General features: G+C 32.2%; 1 protein-coding gene across 3 annotated transcripts in view; it reads left to right on the top strand.

The window, feature by feature from the left end:
- Positions 1 to 9877: 9877 nt before the first annotated feature.
- Positions 9878 to 27069, top strand: part of LOC128244317 (uncharacterized) — a 58343-nt gene continuing 41151 nt past the window's right edge. For 2 of the 3 annotated variants that reach the window (XM_052962334.1, XM_052962347.1), the window contains exons 1-2: positions 16417 to 16778; positions 26510 to 26834. In XM_052962334.1, coding sequence (XP_052818294.1) covers positions 26615 to 26834 — 220 coding nt within the window. In that variant the 5' untranslated portion in view covers positions 16417 to 16778; positions 26510 to 26614. Of the gene's footprint in view, positions 9985 to 16416; positions 16779 to 26509; positions 26835 to 27069 lie in introns of those variants that run through there. The other variant, XM_052962339.1, reaches the window with a different exon arrangement.

The following is a 27069-nucleotide window of genomic DNA, read 5'->3' on the forward strand; positions in this document are numbered from 1 at the left end:
CATAAAAGGTTTTTGAGGAACGAACGTTTAAGTTTTTCCTCGACGCAGATGCCTTCGTATTGACTCATAATGATTACAGAATGGTACAGACAAAGAGATAAAAAAGAGAAAAAGAACAATACATAAAAATGCTCTCGAATATTTTTCGAAATATTAAAACGAAATCATGAACAACTCCCACGAACAGTCCCTTAAATATAATGTTTGATTGGCTGACATCGGTTTTCCACGTTCAATTTACTTTGTTTGGGCCGAAAATATAAACCCAATATATTAAACACAAAAGTCAATGTTTTAATGTTCGTAGAACGGTATCAATTTTATTTTCTCCTTATAAAGAATGCTGATACTTAAAAAGTTTAAAAATCATAAACATCTAAGGGTTTGCTTAGAAATACAAGTTTAAGCAAGTTTTTGGGCTAAATATTAGGCGATACCTAAAACAGTTAAACGCTTCTAAAATATTTGTTTGTGAAATATCGGTGCCTGTTTTACTCATCAATTTAACAAAACAATGACCACTACATGGGTGCGCGCCCAGTAGCATTACAACTTACGACACACCTGTTGAAAGGCACAAGATCAAAACCAAACAGAAACTGAACAAGAGACACAAGACAAACACCACTTACAAAACAACAAACATACCATACATGCATCGACATATGTTTATTAGCGGGTGGTAAAGTTGCAGTCGTGAAACAAAAGTTCACTTGAGTTTAATCTAATTTATGGATACTCAACAGTGTACTAGCCCCATCATTTTTTTTAATATTTGCAAACTTAGAAATATAAGCTTAAACCAGTTTAAGCATTTTCATTAATAGCTAAAGTCATGTCACCCCACGAAGCCATGTTTTAATGTGTCTAAGTGATGATACCAGTTTACCCTTTTGTATATAATTTTAAGCTTCGGAAATTGGGTATTATTTAAAGCATTTTAACGAGATTTGCATCTTTCCATTTTGACAAACAATATAATGAGAGGTCCGTGAAGGTTATACTTGAGTACCATATCTTTTAAGGCAAAGACAAATGTTAAGAATATTGAACATATTGAAAGACGTGCAAACATAAAACATAATTATATGGAATACAATAAAGAGCAGTATACTCGTACATGACCTCTCCCCTAAATGAGAGCATGTTTAAAGAAATGTTATTATAAGTAAAAGTAAATTTTAAAAGTATATGGAAACAAGAGCTGTCACTGTAAATCACGAATGTCCCAGAGCCAGACAGATCAATGAAATGTGCATGCATTCACAAACAGCTAATATAAAATAGAATCATATATGTAGGTCATGCAATCATATATGTAGGTCATGCAATCATATATGTAGGTCATGCAATCATATATGTAGGTCATGCAATCATATATGTAGGTCATGCATTTGACACATCCACAGATAAGGACCTGCGTCGTGGTTTTATTTCAAAATGCCCACATGCGTAACAAAGCATATAACAAACATTCCATAAGGATTAACCTCTAAGTGTGACCTTGACCTACAAGATACGAAAGAGGGTTACAATTCGGATCAAATCAAAGTACTAATGTAAGGGGGGTGGGGGGTCATTTTCACAACAATATTTCCATGAGTTACAATTCCTGCACTGTACGCAAGTTCAAATTGCTGAAAATAATTATTTAATGTTTCATCCAAACGTTTACACTTTTCTTTGAAAGTTTATTTAGTAATGCTCTTCACAAGATTATCTTTTAAAATTGAACAAAATAAAACTTGGACAACGTGCACAACTTCACATTGCCATCTGTCTTTGTTTCAAAATTCAATCAAATCCTTCTTGTAGTTTCCGAGTTCTGCTCGTTACAAAATTTGTTTTAATAAAAGGAAGAACAAGAATGATACTTATAAGTAGAAAACGGACATAAACTGTCTCCCGAGACATAATAAGAATACTGGCAACAAAAGATGTGCCATCCTTTTAGAAAAGGAGATATATAATGAGGTTAATACATCCGTTGCATGTAAGAAGTTGAACATGTATACTTTGTGTATGCAAGATTCTTTCTAGAACTGTGTTGATAACACAGAATGGAATATAGAATACGATTTGGTATGAATTGCGCATACATTTGCTAATTTCCAAATAGGAAGTGCATTCCCTGACGTAGGGAATAGTTGGAAAGATCTTGCAACGGTGGGGGCGATGTCTCATATATATATAAATAATTATATTCATAACCTTACTACATGTATGTATTGATATGATTCGGTCCAGTTGCATTGCCTGTCTCTTAGACCTTAATAGAATCGATAACATTTTTCCGAGAAACATTCAGAAAAAGATTGCGTGTCTGTCTCTGTCAAGTTAGATAAGTGTCCTTCATGAACATTCAGGTCAAATTAGCCAGATCAGAGGTTGCTATACAAACACATGTATGAAGGAAGAAATTGGAAGGAGATTACGAGTTGAAGCCATGGAAATTCGTGGTTGTGGATCGTAACAACTCATGATGGAAGATGATTTAGAAGTTAAGTACAAATGGTATATATTTGTGAAACTTGATATATCTTAGAAAACTTACTATGTTAGACAAATGTTGAAAAACACTTTTTTTATTTTTCATTTTTTAAATCAAAGTCATGATTAATTATTCATCTTAAAACTGTAAATCGCGTCACGTGATCGATTATGTCAACAAAGTCACAAAGTTTGTTCATAGACTCAATGCAAACATAGTTTACAAACATGGGGGAATTATAAATACAATTTATAACGAGGCTAGTCGTGCTGGCAAATAATGAACACAAATGTATAAGCGAAGAATACCCTCAGTTTAAAGTTGTCCGAAAGGAATTATACTTTGAGTTTCAAATGCTGTCAAACTAGATATAGTCATTTAACAAGACACATTTAGATGTTTACAATACATTGTATATTTGTAATTTCGTTTGACGAGAATTTCCGTTTGAAAGAGGACTGAAACAACGAATGCAGTACACAGGACAAGGAACATGTATTAGCTGATCGGCTGACCAACACCACTTTCCAGACAGATATCCGGAGATGAGACCATTCCGATTAGTTATCTAAATGAGTCTGTGAAATGAGTAAACCAACTTATCACTTGCGACAAATTGTTAACATATATATCTTTTCTTAAAGACGAGATGCTTATTTTGTCATGTCCATGTGAAGATCTACTGAACTAACAATGTCTCTTTTACAGGTAAGAATTACTTATGATATTGTTTACGCGTTCAAAACCAAGTGTGTTTATATTTGGAGTCAGTCTATAAAAGGTGGCAAACAGAAGACGTGCATATTCTTTATACGTAGTACAAGCAATGTCTGACTTACTTCAGGAACATGACAATACCATCAGTGAATCTACCTTTTCTCATGATATATGCGACGATCTAGTGGACACCGGTGCTCCCGCACCCCCTCCCCCCCAATCCAAGAAAAAATAATTTACTAATGTTTCATCGGACATGACAATACCTCATGACCTGCAGAATACATAATAGATACTTTACTATGATTCACGAAGTTAGGGGTGAATTTAGGTTTAAGCTGGTGACCAGTCTTTTATATTTACAAAAGCAACACTCAAAACGACCTAAACGGAATGAATATAAACATTTTGTCAAAGTTCATTTACATTATATAGAAAATGCTGCCTCTAGATTGTGCTTAACAATGTCCTTAAACTACAATATAATTGATTAAGTTATATAATGGATTTTAGTTTTTGACTGACAATATCATTGATTCCTTGGAGGGAAAGCTATTTATTTAATTTTATGAGGATTAAGTGCATGCGAATGTTTGACTACGTTTCATGATGATTGGGCCTTGCTAACCTAGCATGACTATTACCATCAGCCTGATCATAATCGATCTTAACCTGGAACAGAAACATTTTACAACGTATCAAAGGGTATATGTGGGCTTTATATATCAAAAGGGTTTTCTAACATTTAACTCGTCATTACCAATAACCTTGCTTGACCATTATATATAGACACCTTCTGACCAAGGTTTATGAAAATTCAAAAGAAATTATATAAAATCAAACTTAAATTATATAAGTGTTCCATGTTTGTTTCTACCATTTGACCTTCATTTTGACCCTCAATGAATCCCATATAATATAACCAAGTGTTGGTAATATAAAGGAGACAAACTTACAATGTATATAGTTATAATACTTAAACAATCATCGGAATAAGACAATGAGTCCACCGCAAGCTAATCACAAAACTCGTTCACATGAAACAAACTGCGGCTTGAACCTGCTATATTATTATGCCCATATTATAAAGGTGAGCATGTGTTCTTCCGGTAATTGAGGCTATGTGTAAGGAAATATATTGCTGTTTTTTTTACTTCAATGCCTTTGAAATACCACTATTTACATTTAACACGCAAAAATATATTATGCATCTACACGTTGGTGAGATTCGATTTTCGGCTAAATACCACACGGAACATGATAAAGAGCAGTAACCCTGACTCTTCATTTGCTGCGAGTTGTTACGAGTTGTAACGAGTTTATATAACTCGCCTCTTGTACAGATGCCGTTAATTTACGAAGAAGAACTCGTGTCCTCGTTTAAGCGGAAGTGCTTACTAAAGCATAGGTCACAATGTAACATGGACAGGAATATGCAGGTTCACGACGAACATTTGGGGAATTTCGTGGCTTGTTTTGTGATTCTGTACGAGTCGTAGTAAAAATAAATGTATTGTGACGAAGGATCTCACGTTACTTGAAGTTCTATTATATGCCACGACAGATTCATCGACTTATTTGTCATACTGGTGTCGAGTTAATATGCTTCATCAATCGTACTTTCACACGCCATTTTGCGAAAAAATGACAAGTCGTGGATGCCAAAAGTTTGGTCGAAATTCGTAGAAAATCAACTAATTCTACGCAATTCGCATAATTCTCCCAAGTTACTCCTGTGTTATTACTCGTGTTCTATTCATGAGTTACTCCTCCATATGAGTGCCTATCTCAGTTTAAAATATATTGTAAACTTTCTGCCATTTCTGTCTGTTTCTGTCGTGAAAGCATCTAAAATTTAATTTGATCACTTCCACAACATTAATTATGTCCTTCAAAAATTAACCGCGACAGAAAAATGCAAATTTAGCACGACAAAGTTATCGCGGATTTCACTGTGACCGAGGTTAAAACTTAAACAATTCTCGCTGCCCAGAAGCTAGATACGAATCGTGGCGACATAGTAAGAACAGGCGTTTCCACCACATGTACTCTACACATGCACGATACTTTTCGAGTGTTCTACGAGTACCGTACGAGTTTAGGCAGAATGATGACATGAATGGTTTGTTACAAGTGTTGATGAAACTAGATGGGAAGCACTAGTGGGTTTTGTGTCATATGTTTTGGGCGACTGTGTCGGTACGATTGAAGGTACGGATATGGTCGATGTAGTGCGAAAGTTGAGTCATGAGAACTGTATAAGTACGACCAATGATGATACGTATAGAGCGAGGTCTGCATAACAATATCTCCCATAAATGGCAACAAATACCGCGGAGATGTCTTAAAACATCCATAACACACAATTTGACCTAACTTCTCTATGACAACTCGTGGCCATCCGCAAGTCCTATCTCACAATATTTCGCGATATATCGGGGGAGAGAAGGTGGTAAGGATGTGACAAGGGGTATGATCAAGTGCCGCGATGTCCCTGGTGGTTCTTGTTTTTCGTCTTTTTAAAACGAGACAAGTGAACTTTATATTTTGCGGCTTGTTAATATTCTTTATAATTCGGTGACAAGCACGTTCAGTGTTGTGAGAACGGTTTTGATGATATTGGGAGCTTCTATTTTTGCGTCGCGAAAAATATTGCCGTGGAAATTTCCAGTTTGCATCAAAAAGTACAATCCTATCCATGAATAGGTTCTCCTAGTTTGACCTTCTTAATGCATGATTTAGATATTATACAAACTGTTTAAAATGAAATCAAAATTGTAGGTAAACGTTCTGTTATGTTTTCGTTATATGCTTCAAGATAGTTACCCAAACAATTCATGAGTACCATTTAAAAATGACAAATAGTTTATTTTCAATACCGCCGGTATAAGCAGCTTATAAATAAAAATGACAAAGCAAGATATTGATGTCCTCTTTTCTGTCATCACGATTTTGTTGTGTGCATATATTACGTTATCATTTTTCATGTTTAATTACCACGGTTTTCTAGAAATTGCCATATATAATGCTAATGAAGTTGATTTCCCTTCGGAGACATGAATAGAAAATTAACAGTAATATTTTTTTTCATATCCTTTTTAACCCAAACAAAACAAAGCCTATTATTAACTAGACCAGGAACAAAGATTTAAGAAATCATATAGAGAAAAGATGGACGTCTCAACCGCAAAGATCTTCATTTAAATATCTGCTAAATAACTTTGTAAAATTGTAAAATTCTGCACAAAGTAAAATTCAAGAAGCTGAAAAACTATCAAATTACGGCATTAACCCTTTGCATTGCTTGTAATATCACACAAGTTCATCTGCGGTTGGAAATAATAGTCAGATAACTTAATAATTGCATAGTAAGATGCGTTTGTTTCTGGCAGCGTTTGATGTTTCAATTCCTTCGAAGGGTTACGATAAGTTTAAAGTTGAAGTACATTAAGATTTTATAGTGTATGGCTGGTCCTTGTATTTCTTATTGTATTCACAACACCTTAACAGTGTGTGCATACCACGTGATAAATTGCGTCATAAAAGCTACGTCGCAAGGCATTATTTTGATTTGAAAAAAGACTTTAAACAAAGATTACTTCACTATTTCTTCACCATTTGAAATGAAACACATCGCCGCTTAAGGAGCACTGCCTTCGGTCTTTTATCAGAGTTTGATTGAGTTTAGTTTCTTAAAACACTTCGACAAACCTTTTCACAATACGGCCGTCTGACGGAGCACTGTCAACACATTATTTTTGAAACAGGTTTGTCGAAGTGTTTGATGAAACTAATGATCTTATCCAATTTCGGTTATAAAACAAATGCGGGGCTCTTTGAGCGGCATAGACTGCCTTTTGTTTTATTTAACATAGTGTTGCAAAAGAAAAGTTATCTTTGATTTAAGTCTTCATTATAAGCAAAATGTTTCCTTCCGACGTAGCATTTATGACGTAATTTATCACGTGGTATACACACACTGCTCAAAACCATTTCACATTCATAAAAGGCATATATATCTATGAATTTTATACGGGTATTTGTTTCTTTAGATATAACGCAGTATTGACGAAGCGGTGTAACGCCGCATAGCAGCATCGCCGCATAAACATGTTGTTTTTTTTTCGTTTATGCGGTGATTTTCAACGCATGAACAGGGCGACCACGTTTATGCGGCGACGCTCAAGGCACAAAGCCGAAATTGCTTATATGGGGCGCAACTCTGCCTTTTTGCCACATGAAGAGGATTAACTAAACCATTTATTATAAAGCTAAATATATTTTAACAAAAACAATGGTGATGACGCTGATGATGATGATAATGATGATGATGATGATGGTTGTGGGGATGATGATGGTGGTGGCTGTGGTTGTGGTGATGATGATGGTGGTTGTTGTGATGATGTTGTTGATTATGATGATGATTAAGATTAGGGCGTAGCATATTACTTTCATTTTGAAGAAAATACGGGAAATGTAGGCAGGCAAATTGGTTAAATTTTAGGTAATATCTTAAAGTTGAGCCAAAATTGAAAGTTGAAAATAAATTATTACTCCCCTCCTACATTTTATTGGTTAAAAATGACTAGTGCATAAAAAACACAACCAATAAAAGAAAGACGTCCATGATGACCCTATATCAGTCATCTGAGTCCTCTTGTACAAGTGCGAAAAACTAATGTTGTGTTGATATTTTTGGAAACAATATCATTTTCAAAAGTTTTCCTTTCGTTGCCCTGGTAACCAGAGATATACGCTGATGACCTAGACGTCAATAAATTTCAAAATAGCACATTTACCAGTGGTTCTTGACATTGAAATAACTCTTAGCTCATCTGAGCACAAAGAGCACATGTGGAGCTGTAGGGATTGTTAGATTTCCGTTGTTTGTCCGTCGTTAACAATTGACTTTTCTAGAAACGTTTGAAATGACGTTGAAAGTGCGCATTGTCAAGGCCCGTCAGACTGAGAAAAAATGTCGAGAATATACGTTACGTCATACGACGTTTCAATTTTCTGACTGTCCCAAATGACGGTGTTGTGCGTTGTCGTAACATATATTCCCGCCATTAGTCCGGCCAAACGTCATTTAAAACGTTTTCGCAGAAAGATAAAAAAAAATCACATTTAAACCGATCTTACTAAATCTTTGTCAGAATTTACGTCTCAAGAAGCCTAGTTCAAAGCTTGGTAAAGTGGACACAAAAAAACTTGATGAAACTTTATCAACCACTAGTGTACTAGTGTGTTTTAATTGTTTTTTATGCGGCGAAAGTGTGCCTCTTAAAATGCCACATAAGAAAGTACTGTTTATGCGTTGAAAATCACCACATAAACGTGGTCGATTTTGTTTATGCGGCGATGCTGTTATGCGGCGTTACAAAGCGGTCGTACATAAATCTACATGTCAAGGCCATGTTTTGCATTGATCAGTTGAGAGAATAATCAAGTCGCTTGTGGATAACGTTTCTGAGGTAATAAAGTTTTCGGATAACATTCTTTGATGAATGCTGGTGGAATATATGTAACCATTTTAAAGCACATTCGATACGGTACATGTTTAAGCCTTTTCTCTATCTCTGTGCATAGCTATTTCAATAATGTAAGCGCTAAAATAGCCGTATACGTAAATTGTGTATCTATGTTGTATATTGTCAGGGTCATAGAATATTACAGTGTTGATGATCTCAGACACATGTATATATGTTTTAAGGTCAAACTTCAATTTCACGTTGTTATAGTAACGCTTTAAAAGCGCACAATATAATTATTTTGATGCAAAAAACTGTCGTTGTTTAAAATCATATACTGTTTGGATCATTAAAGTCAAATGAGTAAAAACATGATAAAATATTAAGATTTAAAAAAAATGCATCCACCCATATTGTGCGCCTGAAGGTCGATATTAACATACAATTTAAATAGTATAAACTTTGTGTCATCAAACGGTTTCGCAAATTCTGTGTACGAGTTTTGGCAATTCAATTTTATACTTATTTTCTAACCAATTTGTCTTGTTAAGTTTCTACCATGACCGATGTGGTAGATTAAGACCAATATAAGGCTTTTACCAAAGCGTTTTATCGTATTGTAAGGGATATTTTATGGTATAAATTTATTAAACTTTTCATAAGAAGTGATATGCTAGAAAGTATTCATTCTACGTATTTGAATGTAAAGTTTAGGGCGAAATCTGACAATATTGTAAGTAATACTTAGAACTACATGTTCATTAGGGGTTGGTCAAGGAGAATTGTTATCTCCTTGTTTATTTTCATTGTATCTAAATGATATAGAAAGAATTTCATGACAAATAATTGTCGGTGTATTTATAGTAATTATTCTAAGCTTTTTTTTATTATTGTTTGATAATGATAGTGTTGTCAGAATGTGCGGCTAGTTTTAATGGATGAATTGTTATTACTTGAAGAATATCATAGCAGATGGAAGTTAATTTTCATATGACGAAGGTGATGCGGGTTTTTAAGAAAGAAGGAAGTTTATTCTTTTGATTGAAAAGTTTGTTCATGGGTCAGAAAATTAGAAAGTTTGAAAAATTTACATGTCTCTGAATTGTGTTTACATCTGGAGTTATTTTACTTGTACATGTCCTTCATTAACTGGTCAGGTTTTATGGGCTACTTAAACCTTAAACGGCGCTTGTATTAATTGTATTCGTTGTCTGTTAAGCACAGACTAAAGTTTTTACTAAACTTATATATACTGTTTTAACGGGGAAGCAACGGCTGTGAAGTATGGCGCCATATTTGACACAGGTAAACAAACTCAACATATTTGTATTTATTGTGAGCTAAGTAAAACGTGTTGTAAATGTTAGAAGATATTGGCTGAACATAGCGAATATGTTAACTTTTAAATACTAGTACATCATATTTATGATAAAATGTGCAAAGAAAAAGATTAAACCAAAATAATAGATCATGGATAAATATGGGTATACGCTTATTACATATACTAAAATGAAAACTACAGGAACAAGCTGAGTAATCAAATATTTAAGCAAAAACCTTTTATGGGGCTAGTGGCCAAAACACACCGAACGCGAAATTTAAAAATGTATAAACAACACAGACGGATCACACGAGAATCAAACTAGCTTTAGTTAAAGACGAGTTTACTGGGGGTTTAATCTAGTTGATGCGCGCACAACAAAGACGTGGTCATAAATGGTTGAACTAATATGTTGGAAATATCGCTTTATTTTTGCATGTATTAAGCAGAGAGTAACGGATATACTTATGCAAAACTAGAACCCAGAATTGAGAGAGAACCTTATATATGTGTAGATATCATATATCATTTGACAGTCTTCGCTTAAGGATTTTAATGATTCTAAATATAAAATAACATTGACGAGAAAAAAAAACGTGTCTGGGCACAAGATTGAAGAAGGGGCAGGTCAAATTATAAGCATATCAAACTATCATACAGAAAGAAAGTCAATTATGTTATGTGCTCGAAGATGAGCATCATTTTGTTCTTAAATGTAAACTATACACTGATGTTAGGAAAACATACCTATTATGTGCGACAATATGTGCTGAAATTTGTAGTATTATCAACCTTTCAAAAAGCCACAGCTCTTGTGTAATATGTGTATTCTCCTCAGGCATTTGGGGATATACTTTAATATTGTTATATGAACCCTTGTATGTGTTACTACTTGTGTTGAAGAGAAAGCTGTGGATTAACAAGAGCCCATAGGAGGGAACACCAGCGCGTGTCTATTTTTTCCCACTCAAAGAGAATAGCTCAACAATTATTAAGACAAATATATAGGCGTTGCTGTATATGGGCGTTTCATATCTACGAAGTTTTTTTTCCATTTAAATAGCGTTACGGTTTTTGGACAAGGTGACTGTTCCTGCACGCCAACGACACCAGGGCTATTGCAATACTTCGACAATACAGAGGAGTTAAATCAAATAAGTATTCACGCGTGTAATTATATATATGCAGGTATTGTTTTGAAGTGCAAAGTCAACATATATTATGATTAAGTTTAAGTTGTTGCCTTTATTGAAAAACATATAAACAGGTGCTACCGAATACATTCTTATTTCTCTCAAGGCTAGTGGGTCAGAGCGAAAATACAGAAATATATACTGTCTTAGTGTCACAACCTACTGTATTGTTTGAAAGCAGAATGATTTACATTGTGATCATGTATACTTCTTCATCTCATGTCCTATTTGCTATTTGACGATGAACCATGCAAACTAAAAGTTGACACGATCCGTACTGTATTCAGTGCAACTAAAAAGACATGTTTTTTAACTTGCCATTTTTTTCTAAGGAGTAATGATTTTAATTCGTTCTTTTTCACTTGAGTTCTACTCATATGAAGTGACTTACTTGACAAAGAACTACCTTTTTATGCATGTTTAAATGTATACTTAAAAAAGCCTATTTTTCAAGTGTTTCATGAAAACGGGCTAAGAACGCTTCATGTTAAATAATAGTGTTATACTTTCATAAAGTAGGATAATGCTTTATTCTATTAGATGTTTCATGAAAACGGGACCAGATCGCCATATGTTTATATGATTGTTATATTTTCATACAGCAGAATAATGCTTTATACTAATAGGTTTTTTCATGTATACGGGTCCAGAACGCCATATGTAATATATAATTATTATATTTTCATACAGCAGAAGAATGCTTTTTACTACTTAAGTAATAGGTGTTTCATGAATACGGCCAAAAACGCCATATGTAATATATGATTGTTTTACTTTCATGCAATAGGATAACGCTTTGTACTGATAGGTGTTTCATGAATACGGGACCAGATCGCCGTATGTATAATGTACAATTCAATGGTATACATTTATACAGTCGAATACTGTTATATACTACACTCTTCGACTTAAGTGCGTTATTTGTACAAGTCAAAGCAAGTATGTAGAAAAAATAAACAATTTTTACATAATCCTTCAAATTATTTTATTCCAAAAACAATCATGAGAATATTGACACTGTTATATAATGTACATGCTAAATGTTATACAATGATCTATGCGCATTTACTTTGTACAGCACCATGTTCAATAGTATAAATGAGAATTATAATATTAATGTGAAATATACAATACCTTTCATTAAATATATACAAATAGCAACTATGTCTTAAAATGATGTGTTGATATACTTCTATATAATATTTTAAGTAGGTGTTAGTTCGGAAACCAATAGGTAAACACATTTTCTGAGACAAAGTTTACAAAGGGAAAAAAACCCAACATATATTGATTTGTATTTAATTGAATTAATTCTTAAGGTTATAGTTGATGTTGCTTTTTAATACAGTTTATAATTGTCAGTTACGTAGAATGAAAACATGATACTTACAATTAGACTTTACATGTACAGTTGATGTTTTATGCTTATCATTTAATTACTACTGCAAGCATTATATAATATATAAATCTTAAAATAATTACTTTCAAAAATGAAGAGAAGAATAGAAATCATTAAACTCCGACCTCATCAGTGCGTATGGAAACAGCTTTCAACTAATATTATTATAAAGAACATTACTTTAAAAAAATGTATTTTTTTATTCCTTTGTGTGATTTGAAAATTGTAAATGTATGTATAAAATAGTATTTGTTTATGTTTTTAGTTTTAAGCAATACCTTATAATAGGGATTGATGAAATAAAATTTTAAACAACAGATAAAAAAACTTAACCGCTAATTTTGCTGATTTTCTTTAAAGATATTGACATAACACAATTAACTCGTTACTTTTAGTGACGTTTGTTCCCGAGTACTCGGCTGCATAAATATACTTATTTAGGAGAAAAAGTACAAAAATGAACTCGCGCGTATAACAGCTCAAATAAAGCAGCAATTACGACGTTTTAAAATCTGCTTTGAGGGGGAAAGCACGTTGTTGTCCGATAAACAAGTGAACGTTTCAACAAGATAAATATATTTTAAGCAAATAAAAGATACAGTAGATCTTATTTTCTATTTGAGAAAAAAATATATATTTCAACGGTTTTAGTTTCTTTAATAATACGTTGTAAAAATGACGGAATGTTATTTGCTAACATTTTTTTCGTTTGAAAATAAATGACAGCAATCTAAAGGTATAACAAAAATGCTTAAATGTATACATGCATAAAAATAACAAACGACTTCATATCAACACTTCATACATTATAATATATCATTTTAATGATAAAAGAAATAACATATATATATATACATTGCTCCACCTAGGCCTAAATAGCAGGGGTGAGTGTCTTGCTGCCCTTTTACAATGCCCCGGCCGGTATGCCCTTTTGTCTGACAGAGATACCTCTGATGATTATGATCTATATTTGATATTAATCGGAAATATTGTCAAGTCAATTTTCAGAAATAGGTATAATAATAATAATAAATGTACATAATTTTGAGACTTCTAAACGTAGAGATAACGGAAAGGTATTCATAACAAAGTATTGAAAGTATTTACAATACATACACAATATGAATTGAACATAATCCCTTGCAAATGCCCAATTAAGTCTCATTTAATGAGCATCTAAAGTGCCCTTTCTGACCTAGCACCATGCCCTTTTAAAATACTGGATGGAGCATTGTTTATATATAAAAATATACACTGTATGACACAAATAAGAAAACAAAAAACACGTGTACACGTTTCTAAAAGATTAAGATCCAAGTTTGTTCCCACCATCTAATTCTAAAATAATTAATACTAGCAGCATTAATCATTGCATAGTGTGGCGGCAAGTTCATATGCAACGACCAATGAAGACATCCTGATGAAAATCATTCTAAATTCGATAAATTGTTAATTTTACTATCCACTATACAATTTATAGGTCAATCCAATGACGAACGGGAAAGTAGTCGAGAGAAGAATTAATTTAAATAAAATTAAATTTATTTAAATTATTCAAACATGCATAATTATATAGCGATTATTCGGTATTTCATTTTTTTTAACTTGTAAAACGTATAATTTTTAGAACGTGCAAGGTACATATGTTAACCCAAAATGAATTGTTTTATCTTCAAATAATGGTCCAATAATATAAATACTATTTGTTTTCGATGTCCATATTCCTAGGTCTCTCCGTACAGTATATATTGAAATAAAAGAGCTTCCTTTTCACTCTCTTTGTCATAATGTTAGATAGGTTCTCATAGATTTTGATAGAACAGCATTCGCAGCTCCGTTTTAATAAATTCCGCCTATGAAAGTGATTGCATAATTTGAAGTTGATTTTTAATTACTTCTAAAATATTTAAAAAAAAGGTATTTCCACACAACTCTTAAATAATGTTTAATATAGAATGTATTTCAAGTAAACGCTTATATTTTGTCCAAAATTAAATCCCAATTTCAACCTATGTAATGATTAAAAAACAACAACTAAATACCTGTTTACTTCATGATATAGATAGGGGATTATTGTTAGTTTCAGTGTAAGATCGCAATAATTATATTTCGCCGAAAGAGCACCTCAAGTTATATTTCACGTAGCCACGAGTGAAATACTTATTTTTGGTGTAATCCCGGTGAAATAAGTAGCGTTCTTACACATAAATAAACATATTTTTATATTATTTTATGCGTAGAAAGGATATAAAAAGTGACGCCGTTTTAAATGTATCCAAGCCATGTGGGAACTAAAGTCAATTCAGACATGATAACGAGATACAATTTTAAAAAAGAATACCGAAAAAAACGAACAAATATGAAACTGTTTGAAACCGTGAAAAATCAATTTCATTTCACTGGTAAATCTCTATAAACCATCGGAAAGCATATGAAAATACACAGAATTATTTGCTGTCGATGAAATAAAATAATCTATTGCATCAAATATCTACAAACTATTGTTTACAAATTTAAAAAAGTATGAACCAAATAAAGCAATTCAATCGATTTTTTACAGTTAAAAAATTTCATTCCAACAATAAAATACGGATAAAATATTTTATTCAATCTAACAAGTACCGGTAACTAATTACAACATTAATACACAAGCAATGCTGTCTCATGTAATATTAAACATCTATCTGTCTCATACACATAGTTTATCTCTCTTTAAAACGAAATTCATTATTATGACATGCTTTGGTTTATCATTAGAAATAAAAGCAAAACTACTAGCACCCTGCACCTACATATTTAATATGTACCCTTGCTAGAAGTTCCAATTAAGTTTAGCTTAAAAATATACATAAAGTCACATCGTAATTCATATTGTTTTATGTACGATTGCAATAAAACTTGTTTAAGTTTTTTGTTAAAGACAGAACGGCTCCTTTCAATTGCGAAATACTTTGGCAAAGAGATGACTATAAATTTCGCTGACTTGAAACCATGCCATACTTTACCGCACGCATATTGATTGACATAAGATAACAGCGAACAACGATACCTTTGAGAAAACCCCCAACCTTATAATGCGAAATCGATTAACAGATAGCTACAACACTCCACTTTACGATACGTCTATACACACGTCTGTTTTGTCGCTGTAAATACTTACTTTCACATTTATCCTTTAATAAACTCAGATAACATATTTTCTTACAAATCAGTTTCTGTTGCTTTTGTTGCCACTGTTTCTCTAATAATTATAAAATATATTCCTCTAAAAATATCATTGAAAAAAAACAACAACAGCATAGCATTATTACAATCTATAAAAAAGATTAGAAACACTTTAATGAAGAACATGTCCACTGAGCTCATCAGAACATACCATTGTCACGTATGTTCTTATCAAGAAGTTTAAGGTACATTTTACGTGTCATTTTCCCTGTGCTAGTTTGCTTTAATTCTTTACCGTATCGTAAAGACCGTGTAACACAAACACCTAATATATCCATCATTTACACAAAATATGTCGCATCCACGCCTTGCAATATTTCATTGCGACAATAAAAGCACTGAAACTTAAATACGATAGCTCCAATTCAATAAGGTAATCACATTTTCATTAATACTAAATTCAACATCACTCGGTCCACTGCATACGCGATACACTCCCTACCTCGCTTGCTTTTCACGTTTTGTTTATATTGGGAATCTAGAAACTGGCGGAGATAAACACGTCCTCGGGGATTTAAATAGCCAACCAATGAAAGCGTGGTATTCGTTCATTCTGATAGACAACATTGTAATAACAATAATTCATGTGTATTGCGGTATGACTTTAGAGAAACACACTGATCAACTGTGTAATTTGCGTTGTGTTCAGCATAAGACGTTGGAATGTGTTACATGGAGCATGTTGTGGAATAAATAGATATTTCAAAATGTTTTTAAATTAAATCCTGTGGCAGTTGTATACACGGGATTATGTTAAAACCGCCTAAACAGTGTTTCTAGCGAAACGATATCATCCAATAAATATAAATAATATAATTTAAAAACAATTATGTAATACTAGTGTTTTGGAGTTTTATAAGAAGTGATTTTTTGTAAGAAAAAAGTGCAAAATGATTCGGATTTATAATAAGATATAGTTTGGAATATATATTTTATAAGGATCCCGACATTGACATACCTGGTAAGGTAATATTCGTAGAACTACAGTTTGTTCAACCTAATAAGGAAACATTTAATATCATCATGATCTGTCACCTAATATAAGTCTTGAAATTAATAAATGATTTTAATATGATAAATTAAAACGCAAATTCAAATTTATTCTTCTCGTTTAAAATTGTAAACGCGCTGTGTAAAAATCAAATAAAAAAAATGAAATGGATATTGAAATTAATAACAAATTAAAAATAAGAAGTGTTCCAAGTATAAAAAGAAACAAAGTCACACGTGTATAAATATAAATTATGAATATAAATAAACATCTTTATACCATTTATAATCTTAATAATCTAAGAGCATAACGAGATTAACTTGAGTTTTCAATTATTTGAGCATTGATGAGTGTATTTTGCGTAATAAACCAGAAGAAAATGTAACGATGATTAAATTTTACTTAGAATCATCATACAATCGAACCAATTCAATTCAACTTAAATAATAACATTATATAATTACAAATATTTCCGGAATTATTTCATTATTTTATTTTCATCACCGCGATTATTAGGCAATGTTTTTAATGAAAATACATTAATAAATATAAAGTTTACATATTTATAATGACCGCTGGAGAAAGTTTTCAGATTATGAGAGAACAAACGGCAAAATCGGTGAATTTGATTTATCGGAATATTAGAAAAAAAAACACGTAAAAAAAAAAAAGTCATGATAATTTTGACTTTATTAGTTATATTTTTTTATAGTATGTTATTAATTTAATATAGTTTTATTTTATTGTTTATTGCGTTTTCTAGTTTTGCTACATGTTATTCCGATACGCCTATTTATCTCTTAAATTAATTTGGGACGTTTTAAAAAAAAATACAATCTTTAGTGGGTTATAGTTCATGGCGTTAATGACTGCAAATAGTTTACTGAATTAGCAAGTTATTATATTGGATAAATCTCGAAATTTCTTTGTTATTTTCGTGAATAAAAGGGCAGAATTGCCACCAAGAACAATATGCAGACTAAAATAAATTATGTATTAAAGTATCTAGAATTGCAATTTATGTTCATGTAGTTAAAACATCAATATAATATTAGCGGCATTATAACACTTGAAAAAACAATAGTCAAATAATGCGCTTTGATATCAAAAATGTTATTGTAAATATAATTCATATTCTGTAATATTGAACGTATGATATACACAATATTCAAAATGACGAAGAAAGGGTCTGGACATATATATTCAAGTATTGCGTAAAAGTGGCGATTTCAGACATATCTGGCCAATATTTATAAGTTAAAGTGTGTCATCTGTCATTGCATCCGTATGACACAGAATTGTGCAGATTTACTGAATATCTTACGCATAATATTGTTGTTGTTTTTTGTTAACGTTAAGAAAACCGCCGGATGATCGGCCTTAAACCAACAACATTTATAACACATTGATCACAGGGTTATTTAGGGTTGTAGTTGATACTTGTTTCAAAAAGGTTCTGCACCCTGTCCATTTTTGCTAGCATCATTCTGTTCTCAGGAAGACCAGCATGTGTACCCTTCTTCATTCTTATAATAGACTGCTTAAAGATAATCAAATATTTCTTTCATTTAAAAGCTTTAAAACCTAAGACTACGTCAGTTATAAAACACATTTCAAACAACTTCTGTTCTAGTTCATAATAGTTTATAGCCCAATTCAATGTGCCCGTTTCACCCTTAGCACCTTGTGCCTTTCCGAAGCATTGTGCCGTGTTTTTTTTTTTAAAACCTGGCTAAAGCCGTAGGAATTGAATTTGTAATAACGGTGCTATAACATACCACGTGTATATGTAAGGATCACTTGCCCAAAACGTCTTAACGACGAATACATGTATGACCATACATAACATGCTCATGATATGTCTTATCTTTGTTAAAAACTTTCAATAAAGTTTTGATGATTTTACGACACGGAATGGAAGCTGAAACCTCATTTTTGGTACGCGGTAATCACGGGATTTCTTAAGGCGTATTCTGGCCTCGGAAGAAGGTGATTTACGCGGTACGCAGAAACTCATTAAGGCAGATAGTTTAAGATTATTAAATCCGCAGGATTCGGGTAAAAATGAAGAAGTATTCAGTACGCAATGGGAAAGGGAGTTACACCCTGACGGTATACGCATCTTTTCTTGCAAATAAATCTACACATTAAGTTGTGTTATATTCAAGCCTATGGTAGCTGAGAACTTAACTCGTAACAGAAAATACAAAAGGCGCAACACTGTGATCAATTATCTAACCGGAACATGCTGAAGATAGTCGCAACTCCTATTGATAACGAAGCTCCCCTGTACGTTTTGTCAAGCAAATAGTGCATAAGAATGGACATTTTCCATTGGAAAACAGTGTTCTCATATTTTTGTTGAATCCAAGCCCATGGCCAGTGGTCGAGGCGATATTTGCTTGGAAAAGAATGGTGCTATAAGACTATCAAGTAAAAGAGCCATAACTCTGAAACCTGTTGGTTGCTGAGAAATAATCGGACTTAAAGGGTGCAAGAACTCACGGAAGGACAAGGCTGCAAATTCCCGAAGATTTCGTATTGTTAAAATTGACCTATTAAAACCTTAATATCTTAATTGGTTTGAACGCAATTTCAACTTTCACTTTTTTATAAGGACAATGTGATCAATTAATCATCAAATATTTTTCGTTCAAAAGTACAATTACACACAAAAATGAAACGTCAAATTGCTATACCTTCTTGTATTGTTTTCCTTCATTCCATATTTGAGACAAAATCTCTTAAAGTGCTCGGAAGATTAGTTGTAGTTAAAACACAATAAGTCATCACTATTTGAAAGAGCAGTACTAAATAAAAAAAACAACTTGATAAGGTATGAACAATATGTATTTTAATTTAATGTCAAGAAATTATGACGATATAGCTTAATATGCGGAGGAGCGAATTGATTAAAAATACCAATATTATAATAATAATGCAGTAATTTTGTCCAGCCCCCCCCCCCCCCCCCCCCCCCTAAAAAAAAAGGAAGGAAGACAGAAATACCCGAACAATAGCAACAAAAAGACCGTCTTGGACAACCGAATGGACACAAAAGACAGCAAATTGATGCTGAGTAGTGGTTGGTGGTAGTTTCATTTCACTGAAATTAATTGTTCGATTATTTTTATTTGTGTTCTTTATGAGCGTTTGGATCTCTGAGGACATTTAACATTTTGGGTCAAAGAATCTTGAAATTATAAATATTTTTTTTAATTGATATTTTTAGTATTTAAAAATTCCTCCGAGATGTTTATCTTCTTTATTGCGCCAATATATACATTCTTAAAACTCTAAACATATTTGTGTTACGAACTTAACATAACAGCAGCATCAAAGTATACACAACATCAACTTAGGTCTAGCTTTTATCATCACACGTGTATCAAACATAAATGAATTTATCCCTCTATAAACTAAACAAACATGGGCCATATAAGATATCATACTTACTCGGTTCTCAATATAGTGTACGTGTATAATCAATATGTGCAGTAAAATGACAATTATCAGTGCATAATAAATTTTATTCTTATATATATATATATATATATATATATATATATATATATATATATATATATATATATATATATATATATATATATATATAATGAATGCAATGTCGCAAACACCTTGACAAAATATGGTAAAATAAATCGATCCTTTTGCATAAAATTCCTTCAAATAAATTGTCTCCATCACCTACAGTAAGCTTTTGACCTTTGCCCGGGGGACAATTATCAAGCTAAATACATACAGATCTCTTCGGGAAACTGCGTGGAAATGATGGTGCTGGTATTAATTTGAAAGAAACCTTTTTGCCGTAGCCTAATCTCTGACAGTGTTCACGACCATAGATTATTAAAAAAATGTTCCGCATTGGTAACGTTTTGCATTATATTTTTTTCTGTTCATACATTTTAATCCGACCACAAAGGGACAACCCCAGTGAGAAAACTTTTCAACAACTGTCGTAAAGTTTCAATAATTGTACTTCCAAGAAATGATCAAAACACTTTGTAATTTGAACAAACCGTTGTTTTTTGTCTTTCTTGCCATTTTAAAATTGTTTCACTGTGGTGGCTTTCGTTTTAATACAGTACTGTAGAGTTGTCTAGGGGCAGTGTAAAACTATTTAAGAAATAATAAATAAGACCGAATTCAAATTAATTTTCTGTCAGCAGTCGTTTTTTTATTACATGGAAAGGCTTTGCTTCGAACAAGTCATTTAATACCAATTCAGAATACCAATTTAACTATTTTGTCACGGTGCAAAATGCGCACCCTAAAATATGAGCTTGTATTTTTTTCTTGAGTATCTCAATAGAAAATGTCTTTCCTCCTATTTTATCAAACATTTATATAATGTTCTTCGTGAATTATACATTTTTTAGCCTTACACTTTGTTAAGTACTGAAAGGAACCCCACAGTAACCTCACAGTGGAAAAGTTATTTGTTTCATTGCATTCAATGTTTTAAGTGTGTGTTTGGGTTGTGGGAGTGTTTCTTATAGTTGATATATTTTGCTAGTTGATATATTTTGCTATGGCGGGTAACAATATATTTATGAAGGGTTCAGTCTATCTACTTTAGTGTTTTATACTTTAATAAACAATTAAAGATAGTTATGCGCGCAGTATTAAATACACAATAATTGATGCAAAACAAAACTTAATTAGAGAAAAACGTCATATACAACAAACATGACATGGATATCAAAATATCATAAGTATATGTTGCGATAACTGCCGTTAACGGTCAGGGAAAACTGTGTAATATGTTTCCACAGTGAACACTTAAGTCATTCATCAAATAAGGTTTACTAGGAACGTGAGCTTTTTTTAGATTTTTTTTTCCAATAAAACAGATTGTTCAAATAAATTTGAATCTTGATTATAAAATTTAGTTAGCGATTCACTTCATCCAAAATAGTTGAAATGCAATGGACATGAATTTGATGTAACCAGAAATTGTAGATATACAAACAAGGGATGCTCATTTAAAAAAGAAGAAGATAATTCACGATTTCTGTCAGTGTCAGTATCGGTTTGTATATAAATGAATATATATATATGTGTTTCGAAATAAACTTATGACTGAGATCATTTGTCGTACAGATTTATAATTATCTTATAAATAATGGAGAAAGCTAAAAGGCGAAAAGTGAGAAAATCAGCTTCAAATACAATGTCAAACTGTTATTTTTACTAAAATCCATCAGGATGTCTTATAGGCCAAGTCTAAAATATAATACGCAGAATGAAAAAAACAGTACGAAATTTAAACGCCGCTGAAGTCCAAATAAACATTTCAAAAGAAAAGTTTTATTTTTGATATTGAATTTGAAATATTGGTAAAAATATTTTAATTCATACGAGATATCAGATCGCATGACGCCTATCCTAGTAAACCTTGACAGAGAACACTAAAATAGCGCATGCACATAATATTAAAACGTATATATTAATGTACCATGCAAATTCAATCACAGATACACAAACTTTACGTTGCAATTGTAACACATCGAGATGTTACTTGTCTTTTATATATTAATCATTTTGAGATCGTCTATTTGACAAATATCAATTGTCCGATGACGTTTATTAAGCTAGTTTATATCAGCAATATTTTAGTCAAATAATGTATTATAAAGTTTTTATTAAGCGATGATAACTTGTTCAGTTATATACTTGTGCAGTTTGAAATACCATTTGACAATGGGATTAAATACACACCAAAATAAAATGACATTTTACGAGATTTTCATTTTCTGTTTAACTCGTATGTTTATATTTTATAATAATTACCAGTCTTTATGTCATAAATATAAATATATAATAATAATTTATATAAGTAGTTATATATGAAAATAACACATCTAAAAACGATTTGCTTACTAATATATAAACAAGTTAACTTCTCCGGTAGGATGTTTTCCTTATTAAACAATTATATCGAAATAATATTAATAATACAACATAAATTACTGGACGAAGCCCAGTGGCCATGAGTTTAACAAAGTTCCTGTATGCTTACTTGAAATGTTTAATCACTATAGATATAAATCATATGACAAAGCTAAACACCAGATGGTGTTTTTTTTTTTTTAATATTGACAATAGATGATACAAATAGTATTGTTGAGGTCATGAAATAGCTGCCGTTTATTTTATTTTTGAATTTAACGATTACCGAAGCAGTACATATATTGCTTTCAGATAAATAATAATATTCATCTAATTTTGAAGAATTTTGATGTTGAAACAAACACTCTATGAGTGATACATGTATATGGTCAGCTTGATGAAGGCCATGAGCTAACATGCATATCTTGTAAGACAGAATCCCTCATACAGTTTCTCTTTAATATAATTTTGTAACGACATTTGTTTTTTTAAGACACAACTGTTTTTTTATCAATAAGATATGAAATATGTTGCCTCCGAAACAGTCCTTCAATCAAAGCGAATGAATGTTTCCGCCAAGACTTTAAACAAACCGAGTGGTGTAGCATTTCCTACGATATTTAAATCACATAGAACAAACGATTGATATAAGGTCGCTTTAATGACCATGCCTGGGAGACACGAATGCCCAGGCCATTAATGGGCGTCAGTTAGCTTTTCGTCCTTTAAATTAGACGATTTCGAGACAAGTTTGTTATAAGGACATACATCATAGACTTCTTTTGAAAACATATCATTATAATACATTCGAATAATGAGGTTTTTCGTAGCATGCCACTGCAACATTAATACATAGAAGTAATGGTTTTTCATCGGCTTTAAAGAGTTCTAAATTCTACTGAGAGTTGATAAATGCATGGTGATAAGAAAATGCGCCAGTACTTATTTTGATAAATTATATGAATAATTATCTATATACATAAGGGGTTATTATCATAGGTAACAAATAAAACACTCCCAATACTGTGGCTGTACTTGACATATCTATATTTATTTTCATTGAAACACAACATAAGAAAACACACAATTTGTACTAGAAACGTGTAGAGGTATAGACACTCACATTGGAAATTGCGCCCTGTCACCGTTGGTATGGTGCATTTGATATGTTCAAGTACTCATTAAATCAAAAACGATTTTAAAGTGGCATTTCGGAAATTCTTTTTTTTTAACAAATTACTTCAACTAATCACAATTTATTACAGCAATTAGAAAAACACAGTTTAGTGAAAACGACCTCATACTGTTTCGGCATACACGTATGCACGTATTGTATACCGAAAGCAAACAACAGTGCACAAGCATGCCTGATATGAATTGTGTGTTCCGTTCATGATTATTACAAGTCCAATTAGGAGAATAATATTAGAAATTTATAACGACACCTTAGAAACTTATTTTAACGGAACTCCAATTGTATTCAGCAAATGAGTCGAAGAAATTAAAAGAAATTGGTATGCTGTGAAAAAGCAAAACGCCCCTATTGGGTAAAGCAATTGCATCGAAAGTGTTAAAGCCTGTCGGCAAGCAGATTTTTAAAGAAAGTGTATGCGTTTAATTACAGCTCGAAAAAAATCAGATACTTCCATCGGGTTTGAAAAGACCTCCCATGTCATCATACTTTTCATAAATTACAGTCGACCTGGATGTATGCTTAGATTGTGTAGAGTTGGATAATACATTAAATGTCGGAATGATTATACACTGACAGTGATGAATGGCTCTGTGGGTATACAACCGTCGATGCGTTTTTGGATCATGTGGAATATTTGTGCAATGGGTTTAACAGTTTGATGACTTTAACGAACACAGCCTTCAAGATTCTCTACACATATGTATTATAACTTTTAAGCATTACATAATATTTCGAATGCGTGGTCATGATATCGTTCAACATTTTTAAGTTTTTGAGACAAAAGAAAAAACGCACTTCTTTAATTATTTGCTATATTTTCTCGACGTATTCTGATATTTGTTTTAAGAAAAACTATTTTGAGGATATAAAGGTGAGACAACTAGCAATTTCTAACTTCTTTTTTACATGAAAGCAATTGTTTAGACATGTTCTGCAGTATGTTCAACATACAATACTAATTGCATTAAATTCTTCCATACAGTGTCATCTTTTACGTTTTACAATAAGCACATAGTTCGTGTCCTATACACAAAAAAAAACTTTGAGAAACTTGCGATTGTGTTTTTTTCCCTAAAATCGTATTTTATTTTCTTATATGCTCACAAATGTTAACATGGTAAGCGCTATTTATTTGGAATATGTTATTGTAACAGCATACTATTACTGTGTATTCCATAATTTTGATAAAGTATAAAATGTTCAACAAAACTTCAAAACACAAATAATATCATTCTGACGTTAATGGCAATGTTTTTCGGGTGTGTTTTTTTCTCTTAACTCAGAAATGGCTATATCTTTATAGCATAGCAGCACAACAGAGGATAACTGAGTGACAGAATAAATATATTTATATATGTACATGTTTGACAAAGTGTATTCTGTATATTGTAGTATTGTTATAATTTCTAATTGGCTATGAATTAAAAAGTTAGATCTTGCGCAATTATAAAAAATATATACGCATTGCGGTTGAATGTATATAAAAAATCGTTTTAAATTGATAACGATACCGATTCGAAAGAAAGAAGTCATTACACTTATCATCTATTCAAGGCTTCTCTTGGCATTTATGATAATATAGATTTCGTTGAAATTTAATTCTGTGTTAAGATACACCCATTTGGTGCCTCGTCATTTAAAATATAAAATATATACGTAATTCTGGATCAACCCTACTCGTATACAATATAACTCAACATGCAAAATGTTGAAACTCTTCTTTTTTCATGTTACAAATTTTCGTTTGAAATGATAAATTTGCTATGTAAAACCATTTTTGGAAATTAATTCCACTCAATACACATTGACACATCTAATATTGCTAATGCACAAAGGAGTCGAGTTTCAGATTGCTAATTAATAATGGCAAGGAAAGACATACTGGCGACAAATTATAAATTCTCTGAATATTAGCATCAAAACTAAAATATTTATGACATGTTCGTCTGAACAAGCATTTGGCAATCGACATGAAAATACATTGTCATTTGCCATAAGGCATCGTGTTGGACATGGTACACACTTTCAAAACCATACAAGCTTGCAAAAATTAGTTAGTTAAAAGGAAACATTTATACCGTTTTGCATTTCGGTTAACCCTATCATATAGAACGAGTAATGAAATGATAACACAAGTAATGGTAATTACTAATATCTAATTTAAAATATATTTTTAATTAAATATACAAACATATTGGCTTATATAAATGTATTGTGACAACTGAAAACAAAATGGCATAAATATAGAAATGTATTATTAAAAATTAGCCTTTGACCAATCACCTACATTCACGGAAACTATTAAACTTCATCCAAAACTCTTTGACATCAGAGTTACTTTCATTGCTTTAAGGATTCTTTTACAGGAGAAAATTATACCTTTATTATGCAGTATGTGTTTATCAATCCGATAAACATTAGTTTTATCTCCACGGATGCATGAAGCCCCTATTCATCTGAGTAGAAACAGGAATTTTTCAGTTTTCTTTCTGTTATTTAGTTTCCTAACGTTTCGAGCGTTGTAAACAGCGTCGGTTATTTAAAAGTGCGCCTTAAGTAGATTTAAGTTTTCTGAAAGCTAATTTTATTACAGATCTGGCGTGTTAATTATGGCGCCACGTGTTCGCCACAGAATGACGTTTTGGAAAGTTAAAGACGTAAAAGCGACCAGTTGGTACCCGTCTGTGTGTCTAGTGTAATGGAGGGACGTATTGAACTGAGCGCTCTGGAACGTACGCGGCTGCTCAGTTCAATGTCATCCGGCTCCCTCGGGCCTATCGGCACTCCTTCAACATACTCGGCGTCCGAATCACTGGCTCAACTACGCAGCGGTCAAGACAGAGCGCGGGCAGGCTCTCCAACAAATCTCCATGACTATCAGAACCGCTACCTACCAACATCCGGCCTACACCCAGCAAGTAAGTTATTTGACTTTGCTTAATATATAATTTTGTTTAAAACTATTTTAGTTTGATATCTTCAAGTCTGAAATACGATTAAAAGGCTTGAATATTGCACACCATGGCAGCCGGACCTGCTTTATAATTATCGCTCATCCTTAATAAATCATCAACGTAATAAACTTCCTGTTATTACATTGTAACTTCTAATAATTCATGTCTTTGAAACAGCTTTTTTTTTAAATATTTTGAA

The sequence above is a fragment of the Mya arenaria genome, chromosome 2 (assembly GCF_026914265.1).
Source record: "Mya arenaria isolate MELC-2E11 chromosome 2, ASM2691426v1".
NCBI classification, from domain to species: Eukaryota; Metazoa; Mollusca; class Bivalvia; order Myida; family Myidae; genus Mya; species Mya arenaria.